Here is an 11,039-nt window from a genome sequence, read left to right on the forward strand (position 1 = left end):
ACGGAAATGGTACCGCTGGTTTTTTAGTGTGTATTCCGATATTCAGGGCGCACTCAGCGCTTTGGACACCCGCAAGCCCCACATACCCCCCCCCCCACTGTTCCCGTGGGGGAAACGCGTAACGCGTTTTTCCAGCCATCAAAAAGAGCTATTCTGTACAACGTCGGCTCACCGCAAAAATCGGTCGGTATGTCAGAAAGTGTTATACGACATTGACCTTTATAATTATAACATTATAATAATACACGCATCAAAATAGTGTATCACGATAAGTCGTTTGTCAACATTACACTGGTGAGTAATGAAGTGATTTTTTATAGAATAGCCTTGTGCTAATACTCCAACGCTCGAGAGCTGTCATTTTATGTATATTTTAATTTTATATATACATATGATGAATTGCGGTATTTTAGGGTAGGGCGCACTCCAGCCAGGTGGACCGACCTTAAGAAGGTGGCGGGCACCAACTGGATGCGGAAGGCGGAGGACAGGGAGCTTTGGCGCACCTTGGGAGAGGCCTATGTTCAGCAGTGGACAACGATTGGCTGTTGATTGATTGATTGATTAATTGATTGATATGATGAATATTGGGCAATTTCTATCGCATTCTTATAGTGCGGACTATTCCTATTTTTTTTTACTGGCTACACTTACATAATAAAATTAAAAAAAAAACGATTTTCATTGAAATAATTATCGAATATATACGTAAAAGCGAAAAGAAAATAATCAATATTATAATTTCAAAGTAGACATAATTAATTGCCACATTAAATAAATATATTTACAGCTTGTCTGTAGCATTCTATTCCTGAATTAAAAAAGGACATAAAACCATTAAAAAGCGGGCTGATATTAGCTGGTTAAATAAAAAAAAAACTTATTTAATAATAGTAATTTATTTACAATTAAAATTTTATGATATAATAGGAAATAAATTTGTTTTATAATTAATATATTAAATTAAATGTCGCCATATAAAAAAATAATTTCTACACATAAAAATTAACCATATAAAAATAGATCCTAAATTAAAAAAAAATAATTATAATAATAATTACATATAATAAATTCGTAATCTATCTACACTTTTTATTTCGATACATTGTTTTATTCACTTATTTTATGTAAATCTCTTAAATTACTTAAATTAATACAAATGGATGATATATATTCAACGACAACTGTAAACAAAATCTAGATTTACATTTTCCATATGATATACAGCTATGCTATATTATGTATTATCATAATATTTTTTTTCCCTTTTCTGGCGTGTATCTCCGCTATTTGAGCGCAAAATATTCTGACAGTCTTTATTATTAGCAGAATATATCAAACTTTCCGAACGTCATACGTCCAGCTGTCAGATTGGTTTAAAAAAAAGTAATACACTTTTGGCGGGAAGCAGCGCGAAATACGGTCAGGCGTATCACTGATATAACTTTTGTAATAATAATTTATAAACCAGATTTTAATAAAAGTATTAAGTCGATAGTTATTATATTTTTCACGTTAAATGTATTAGAATTCATTTTGTTTTGATTATAGTATTATATTTAATAATATGTATATTGATACGAAGGTATAGTGTACATTAATAAAGATAAATATGTTTATTATTTTAAATTCATGTTGATTGATAAACTGATACCACTGACAGTTTGTAAATCGAATAAGTCATTTTGCAAATATAATGCCCTCCAGACCGATTTCGGCCACGGCGGCCAATCTCAAGAGAAATTAGTCAACTGCGCAGGAGATATTATAGTGCACGAGTGTGTGCGCAAACACAGGTGCACTCTCTATTACCTAACTCTCATAATCCTATGGGACGGCAATCCGACTCGACCGGAAAGAGTTCAGGCGCAGGACCAACGGCTTTACGTACTTTCCGAGGCACGGGAGTGTACACACTTCCAACTTCCAGACTACGCAGTCTGCTCTGTCTGTGTGTCAGTCTGCTACTGAGAATTTTCTGACAGAAAAAACCCAATATTTTTTATTGGCCCGGCCCGGGAATAGAACTCAGGACCTCCGGGTCTGCGGCCTTATATCTAGCCACTAGACCAGTGATTCTCAACTAATGTGCCGCGAGGCACTTTTGTATACCGCAAAATTCAAAAATTTTAGATAAACAATTATGTTAATATTATTAAATAATATGATGTTAAAAGAAAAATCAACCAACTAAAAACTAAAAAATGATCAAGATTGTTAAATGTAGAAAACGATATGAGAGTAGCATTGGCGTTTTTACGACCGAAATATAAATGAAATTTAAAAAAAAACATCAAACTCAAATTTCTCATTAAAAGTATACTTATTATTAACACGTAATTAATCCCTTAACAAACATACTGTTACTTTTGTAGTACATACTATTTTATTTCGCAAATTTAAATTTATACATAAACTATTTTACGCAGTGCGTTATAGGTAATTAAATTATTTTTAAAATTACATTTTTCTTTGTGTGTCGCCAAATTTTAAAAAGGTTAAAAGTGTGCCGCGACAAAAAAATGTTGAGAATCATTGCAGAAAAATATGTAGGACTTGTTATCTATGATTAACGCATATGTATATTTATTAATATTTAATTTACATTGTCCGGTTTCCATCGCACAAGCTCTGCTTAGCTTGGGATCAGATGGTCGTGTGTGTGTCCCAGGATATTATAATTTTATGGTCTTATCAATGTACTGTATGGGCAGCGATTTTTGATTACTTATACGTACAGAGTCGGGACGGGTTGCCAGTCTTTCAATAAAAATCTTAATTAATCTTACTATATCGATTAAAATTAAATCGATGTTTAGAAATAATCGATTTTAATCCTTTTTATTTTAATTTATACAATATCGATTTAATTATTATTAAAATATACATGAATGCTTAATTATTTTAACCGTCAGTGGGAGGTTGCCACGTAACGGCGCGCATTTTTCTATTAATCTCGGATAATATTAATCTACATCGGGCTAATTGAGCTGGTCTTAGCTGTGGGGTCGGATCCCTCGTCCTGTCGACCTGGGGAGGCTCCCTTTGTGCTCGTCGGAGGGCGCGACGGCGTCTGGCCCTCGCTGTAGCTAAATACATTCAAAGCAGTCAGTTATATGTTATCAGATACTTAAATAAAACTTTATAATAATAATAATAATAATATCCTGGGACATTTTTCACACACGGCCATCTGATCCCAAATTAAGCTTGTACAAAGCTTGTGCTATGGAAACCAGACAACTGATATACTACATATACTTTTCTTTTGTAAATACATACTTATATAGATAATTACACACAGACTCAGGACAAACAGACATGTTCATGCACACCAATGTCTGTCCTGGGTGGGAATCGAACCCACAACCTTCGGCGAGAAAGGCAAGTATCTACCAACCACGCCAACCGTTTATATAAATGGTTAACGGTACGAAAGAACGCGGACAGACGCCGACTAGCCCGCACCAATGCATGTAGGAAGAATATCGTCTGTGAAATCGCAGACAAGTCCGCAGCGGTGCATGGAGTCCACATCGTGTCAGTCATATCAAAGAGCCGTAGTGGTAGCAACATGTTCTCTTTCATTTTGCATTTTGGAATGACAGCTTCGAATCTCAAGACCGATACGCACCGTGAGAAGAGGCACTATGCAGTGCGTGGCTGTCCGTGGTTGTTGGCCGTACGCGATTAATAGGAAACTACCTTCAGAAGCAGCGTGGAGTGAATAGTGACGAACAGACGCAGACAATTATTTTTCAGATAGAAGTTGATATATTTTTGTAAATTATGAAATTAAAAAAATAACAACACTTATTTTATACCGTACCGTAACAGCCTGTGAATGTCCCACAGCTGGGCTAAAGGCCTCCGCACCTCTTTTTGAGGAGAAGGTTTGGAGCTTATTCCACCACGCTGCTCCAATGCGGGTTGGTGGAATACACACGTGGCAGAATTTCAGTGAAATTAGACACATGCAGGTTTCCTCACGATGTTTTCCTTCACCGTCAAGCACGAGATGAATTATAATCACAAATATTATAAACATATCACTTATTTTATAAACAAGACGAATTATTATAATTTTCCTGTAATTTTATGTTTACAATATCTCCGACACCGACACAACTTCGTGAGGAAACCTCCATTTGTCTTTGTCGAAATTTAAAAATAAAAACCGAGCATACTATACTATAACTATTTATCGATAAATAAGCAGATGGGTAAGCCACCATCTAAACAAACGGGCCACATGATGGAAAGTCAGCATTGCCCTTAGACATTGGTGCTATAAAAAATACTAAACATCCCTTACATCGCCAATGAGACACCAACTATGTGTACTTAGATATTACTCGTGGCTGCAATTACACTGGCTAACTCACCCTTCAAATGGGAACGCAACAATACTAATAGCTGTTCGACGGTACGATACCACCCACTATAGATATTATGAGTGGGTGGCATGTACCAAGTAAATGTCGTTCTTATAAATCATTGCCCAGCATGTGGTACTTATGACCTTTTCAATATTCACTTACAAATAAACATACCACTTTCAATTTTCCCCTTCCCCTTGTATTCCTCATCGCTGTATGTTTTTGATATAATCCTCTTTTTCGGTGACTGAAATGAAATAAAAACAAATATAATACTACTAATATTATCATTAGGATGTTTTTTACGCAATCACGGAAAACCTTTGCATTGATTTCAATGGAATATATAGCTTATAACCTGACTATAAAATACCGAGATCCCCTCACAAGTTGAGGAATTCACAGGCTAAAAAGACAAATGCTCCAGTGGTAAGACTGGGACTTTTGAATTTTCAAGTGACAAATAGAGAGTTGAAGATCAATATCAGTGGTGTGCTATTGGAGAGGCCTACGTTCAACAGAGGACGAGAAAGGCATGATAAATGGCTGTGTGTTATTCATGCAGTGCTTGGTTGTGCCAAGGAAATCTGTTTTCCTCGATAAAGCAGTTTAATATAAGTTCCAAGTGTTAAGCTCAAAAGAAGAGGTCTTTGCCTAACAGTGCACTGACATTTAAAGGCTATTTTTTTTTTTAAATTCAAGAACTTATATCATACCTTTCTCTTCTGTTTCTGGTAGTGTTGTGCATCATAAAACTGTGGCTGCGATCGTCTCACTCTGCCGGTTCGACGTTTGATATCTTCGACAGCTGGTAGCGTGTCTGCTGCACGTCTCGCTGCGAAGAATGTGTGGCCGCATTTACATGATTTTGATGCCACAGCTACCTGTTTTACAAAGTCATAACTTTTATAGCAAATGGGCCCCCAGGTGGAAAATGGTCACCACACACCATAGACTGAATTTTCATATTACTTATATACAAAAAACCTAAATATTTTATTCATGACAACAATGTCAGTATATTAACAAAATTGTTTACAAAATAATGATAAACGCAGAATTTCTCTTTGTTTAAGTATTGTCTTCAGCTTCAGTTAATTAGAGGTCCAGTTTCAGACAGTTTTGTAATATATATAAACGCTTAGAATAAAAAACTATTATAAAAAGACAAAACTCGAAATAGCAATCTTAATCGAACTTATTACTACAAAAATAAATTTTGATTTTCTTATTGGAAAGCTTATGTAGTTTTTTTTTTCTAATATCAGTTAAATTAGGCAAAGAATTGAATTGAGTTTTTATACCTGTAATTCGCATTTCGGACAACTCTTCGCTATCATTTTGTTTTTGCCCATTTTGATGTGAATTCCGATACAATTATAACCTAAGATACAATTTCTATAATTACTAAATATTTTTAACACCTAACATATTATGAAAGTAATCCACCACGTAATTACACTTTTTCAACATATTTTGTAATTAATTAATTATTGTTAAATGTCATAAAAATAAAAAAAATAAATGTTATTTTTAAAGTTGCCAAGGTGTAAAATTCTTAAGAAAGTATTAATTTTATCTGGTTCTAAAACAATAAGAAGGCATATTTATACTCCTGTGGTTATATATTACACGATATTTAGAAATCAATTATGTTTTAAGTTCAAGAAAATGCAAGGCAAAAATAATACACGAATTTCAATCTTACTTTGATTAGGTGAAAAAAAATTGTACATTTAATACAAAGCAATCGAAAATGCTCCGCCGCTTTAGTTAACTTATTTCCGCTTATTATCGATTGTCAATCGATGTATCTGGGCTTAAAAATTGGCCGAGCTAAGAGTAAACTTGTGCTTGGTATGGATTACGAATTATTTGATAATCCTTTAAGGATTTCAATTTTAAGATTACTGTTATTTATAACGTCATGACATCTGAACAGATGATCGAAAATCAAATGATTCATCCGACTCTTTAGCTACTTATGTTGTCACAAAATAAAAATGTTAACATTTCGAATATTTATTTTTATATACTGAATACTATCTTAATAGTCATTTAAAAATCATAAATATGATCCATGTAAACATTTTACTCGAAAAATAAAAAAAAGATACATACATGTATTTAAATAATTACATAATCGAGTATTTTGGAGTAGTTTTAATAATTGTTCGAAAATCGAATCATAAATCATTCCAATTGTATCGTCACTTTTGTTTATCATTGTCTATATATTGTATTTTGTTCATTTGTTGTCACAAATAAAAATGTCAACAGTTCCGAATTATTAGTTTTCATTATATTTGATAACAAAGACACAAACAGATGGGCTTACGAGTGTAGATACAAATGTTATTATAAAAGCCGTATAAAAACCCGTTAACAAAATATGTACGAAATATCACACAGTAAAAAGTTTTCTAAACAATGGCTTTCTTAAAAAGCACTTATTCAAAATATCAAGAGAACAAATTAAAATTTGAACATACAAGTAGTTTTAATAATTATTTCATTTGCCATTATTGTGAAAGAAAGTTTTTAAAAAGACAAATTATTGAGGAGCATGTGATATCTTGCCTTAGTGATCGTACGTGTAAGTGGTGTAGTATAGTTTTTAAAAATCGTGGCAATCTTGTTACACATGCGTACTACATCCACAACGACGAAAGGTTCGTACCACAGATAAATTAATAACAAATTCATGCGATGTGCTTAACAAAGTTTAAATACTTGAAGTAAATTAACAAGATTAATATATATCCATAATATTGATAATTTTGATAGAGACAGTGGCAAACATTGCATAACACGAAAACGAAAGCTTTTATGGATGATAAAACAGCATGGAGTTAGTATTTTCATGCAGTATTTTTGATAAATATATAATTTCATTTGTAGGGTTGAGTTGTTGAGTTTAATAACTCTATTCTTGCTGTTTGTTCTCAGTAGAATTTGTATGAGTGGTAACTGTATAGCTTATTAAATCTTGTATAATGACTATTAAAAGTGCAAAGATTGTTTAATAGTAAAAAGTCACATCAAAATATATTCTCATGCTCATTTGGGGTCTAATTTAGTATATACATCCCACCTTTCATGGCTGCTCATGGGTAGAATATTACATAAAACATTTATATTTAAAGAGGAATAGACAAAGAAATAATCTTGTTTATATTTAAGCCAGGAATCTTTGTGTACATCCAACATAATTCAATACAAATGCAAAACGCATAAACATCCGTAAATAGCACACATACAAAGATATATAACATACATAATTTTTATTTATTAAGATGGTCTGTATTAAGATTAAAACAAAAAACGTGCAAATAAGGTTTTATTATCAACTTATTAAATAATACCACATATTTGCAGTCTCAAGAAGAAACAGCTACCGTCCAATACGTGCAGTGCCTGTGAGAAGTCATTCACTAACAAAGGAGGATTGAAATATCACATAAGGCGATCACACTTCAATCTCGTCACAAAAGTTCCATTATACAAAAGGAAACAAATCAATCAAGTATGGTTCGAAAAAGTTTTGAACACGGACAGTATTGTAGAAATAAAGAAATCAGGTGATAATGTACTTTTAATAAGAAAATATACAGATAACAAGCAAATAAGGGTACGAGAACGCAAGCTCCTGTTGGATGTAACATCCTTCTATCCGACGGGAAATCCTGTAACAACGACCAAGTGTGAAATTTGTAACATGGTGATATTAGATAGGGACTTCAAGAAGCATTACGATGAAAAGCATGGTGATGTAAAGAAACATCACTGCAATAATTGTAATATGACATTTAAAAGGTCGTACTTCTTTGTTCGTCACTCGTGTAATAAAAAGAAACGGAGAAGAAATAAATTACAATGTAAGATTAGTAAAATTGAGAGCTTAAAGCCAATACAGGTATGATAATAGCTGGTTAAATATATACATACATACATATATGTGTATGCAAAATAAATGGATTTCAGATGATTAATTCCATTATCAACATCCAGTTTGTTACTATAGGCTATTCCAATGGTAGAAGGAGTATAAATAAACAATGTTGTCCTTGAGACGACAACATTGATCGAAATCTTAATAATCTTTGGTATTCATTGTGGGTGTCGGTGGTTGTTATCGGATTTGGAAATAACATGAGAGTGTATATATAAGTGGTGAAGTGTAATTGTGTTGTGTTATATACTATAGAGATATATTAATCGAGAACTGTTCGTAGTGCGTAATACAGCAGAGGTATTAGCGAAACTTCTGTAAGTTTTGTTTATCTTTACTCCTTCTTACATTGGAATAGAGTATTTTATATGTTAATTAATTTAAATTACTTTAATGTTATTATAATTTAATAATAATTAATTACAAATGATAATAAAATAGAGCCAAGATGGCTTGGTGTGTGAGGTTTGTGGGTTTAATAGCGGGCTACCCTCTGAAATATCATAATAAATCTCAGTGGTTAAGGAACAATTTGTGTGTTTCAGTTTTTATGTGTCGGATAAAATGTGTATCCACCAACCTGCATTGGAGGAGTATCGTGGATTAAGGTCCAATTTCTTCTCCTCAAATATATAATAATAATTCTGAAATATTTTTAATAACTGAGTTATTTGTATATAATTATGGTTATGACGCCTTAGGCTAAGAACTCGCGAAGTGGTATTCAGACGCGTCCGCCGCGGTGATCAGCTGTTCTATTTCTAAACTACGAGACCGCAGTTCTGTTCGCTTACCGCGCGTCGCTCGCAAATTCGGCGGTCGACTGTCGCGAGACGAGTGTTTATACAATATGGCTTCAGATTTCTGTACGCGGAACGTCCAAAAACCGATCGAAAAAAGCGGGGCGAAGCCCGACGCTGCGGATGCCCGCGACTCGCGTGTCTCTACTAGTCGCCATTAGCAGTGAGACCTGCAACCGCATACGTTGCGGGCGTTAAACGTGTCGTGAAATGTATTCAACTTTTTACATACATATCTGCATTCTACAGAGCCGCGGTCCCGTAACCGCAGCGGGCGCGGGTGAAAACCGCTTCGTGAGTTCCTAGCCTTAAGATTATTTCGTTTGATATCAGTAATTTAGTGTTAGGATTTCGATTATATGTTCTCTTTTTAAAATTATTTAGACGTTTGCCTATATATACACTAGTAAATAAGTATGTATAGACTAACCCTTACAGTAACAATGTTGAACCAATCTGATGATATATACCCCTTGTGCCTGTAACGGCTCTACACAGTATTGCTGTTGTACGTCAACACTGAGAGTTCCATATTTAAATATGAAGTGTAGGAGGGGGGGGGGGGGGGTTGTAGTGTTTTGATGTGTTAAGTATTGGTCATAGAGACTGTGCGTTCCATATTTAAATATGAAGTGTTGGAGGGGGGGGCGGGTGTAGTGTTTTGATGTGTTAAGTATTGGTCATAGAGACTGTGCGTTCCATATTTAAATGTTAAGTGTGCGGCAGGGAGTTTGTTATATAATATGATGGCCTTTGTGATAACATACATATGGTAAAAAGAGAGATATTGACAAGGTATCTTCGTCTCTTTCTAGGGAGTGCTAAATTTTTGAGGTTGTCATATATTCTCTATACCCATATATACTCCGATATACTCCTACGTAGCCTTTTCACGGTCTCCTACCGTCCGCTTTTCGGCTCGTCTTCCATTCCGCTATATCAAGGACGTCTTCGGATGTCAGAACTCATCATGTCAATTCGCAATCATCGCTTTGGTCTTCCACCTCGTTGCTGGTATGTTAAGGTTGATTGCCATTATGTACTCAGGTGTACTTTTTTTATGACCGTACACTTAAGTCGATTTTCTTGGAGCTTGGCGAGGTCAGAAATGCCGAGAGTACGCATTCAAATCAAATCATAATACTACCACCGTTTCGGAATGTAGATTCTACTGAGGATCCGGTAATAATCCGGTCCGTTACGGATTCTATCGAATATCGTCATGTCAGTTTTAATATGGTTTGTGATTCTCATCACTGACTTATAAATTTAACGTTTGTATGTGTGCGTCTGTCTATGGCATCGTAGCGCCTAAACGGATTACCCGATGGTGTTTTTTTTTTGTTTGATAGGTTACTCATTTTTAATAATATATGCTATATCTAATAAACAATGATTATAATATAATTTTACTACTATAACTTGTACAATAAATATTAATATAATATAATAATAATGATATTTAATTATTTATTATTTCTACAAAAACTGCTATACTAATTAATATTATCAATCTTTAAATTTCCAAATGAGGTTGCAAGGTGTCGTTTATATATATATATGTTTTTTTTTTCTTTTAATCGTATTTTAAATTCGGGAAATTACCGCGTGCTGTATCGTTCGTCAACGGTCGTTTTATGACTGGGACTTTTGTATGTCATACTTTAATGTTTTGTTATTTTTTTTTTAATTTTTATCTGTGTGTATCTTGATTCTTTTTTTTTTGTTGTCGCTGGTAAAACGCGTTTATGCGTTTCTCCGACGTGCATTGCGGGGCATGTGGGACTCGCAAGCGCCAAGTGCGCCGCAATAACTATTACACAGGGTACCCACTGCGTCTATTTAGTCGTCTCAGCGGTCAGCGCGCCAATGCAGGTGTCCAATCCTTTGTACGGAGAACTTCCTCAC

At 34.2% G+C, this 11,039-nt stretch overlaps 2 protein-coding genes across 3 annotated transcripts; one reads left to right on the forward strand and one right to left on the reverse strand.

The window, feature by feature from the left end:
- Window positions 1–975: 975 nt before the first annotated feature.
- Window positions 976–5,891, reverse strand: LOC126780137 (UPF0547 protein C16orf87 homolog). 2 transcript variants are annotated; one of them, XM_050504407.1, is made up of 4 exons: window positions 5,684–5,891; window positions 5,096–5,263; window positions 4,542–4,626; window positions 976–3,089 (listed from the first exon to the last, which is right to left on the reverse strand). In XM_050504407.1, exons 1-4 carry the CDS (start codon window positions 5,732–5,734, stop codon window positions 2,905–2,907), a joined length of 489 nt encoding a protein of 162 aa, XP_050360364.1. In that variant the 5' UTR covers window positions 5,735–5,891; the 3' UTR covers window positions 976–2,904. The 2 variants fall into 2 exon arrangements, with proteins under 2 accessions (XP_050360364.1, XP_050360365.1); XM_050504408.1 differs by having other exon boundaries at window positions 4,554–4,626; window positions 5,684–5,882.
- Window positions 5,892–6,636: 745 nt separating this feature from the next.
- On the forward strand, window positions 6,637–10,819 carry LOC126780095 (zinc finger protein 320-like). Its single transcript, XM_050504360.1, has 2 exons — window positions 6,637–7,051; window positions 7,758–10,819. The coding sequence occupies exons 1-2, from the start codon at window positions 6,810–6,812 to the stop codon at window positions 8,299–8,301; spliced, it is 786 nt and encodes a 261-aa protein (XP_050360317.1). The 5' UTR covers window positions 6,637–6,809; the 3' UTR covers window positions 8,302–10,819.
- Window positions 10,820–11,039: the final 220 nt, after the last annotated feature.

Source organism: Nymphalis io, chromosome 30 (genome assembly GCF_905147045.1).
Source record: "Nymphalis io chromosome 30, ilAglIoxx1.1, whole genome shotgun sequence".
Lineage (NCBI taxonomy): Eukaryota > Metazoa > Arthropoda > Insecta > Lepidoptera > Nymphalidae > Nymphalis > Nymphalis io.

Coding starts and splice junctions, on each gene's coding strand:
- LOC126780137 (XM_050504407.1), bottom strand. CDS start 5,734: ATGGGCAAAAACAAAATGATAGCGAAGAGTTGTCCGAAATGCGAATTA. Junction 5,264..5,683: donor GTCCGAAATGCGAATTACAG/GTATAAAAACTC, acceptor TTTGTAAAACAG/GTAGCTGTGGCATCAAAATC. Junction 3,090..4,541: donor TGAAAGTGGTATGTTTATTT/GTAAGTGAATAT, acceptor GAATGTATTTAG/CTACAGCGAGGGCCAGACGC.
- LOC126780095 (XM_050504360.1), top strand. CDS start 6,810: ATGGCTTTCTTAAAAAGCACTTATTCAAAATATCAAGAGAACAAATTA. Junction 7,052..7,757: donor TACATCCACAACGACGAAAG/GTTCGTACCACA, acceptor ACATATTTGCAG/TCTCAAGAAGAAACAGCTAC.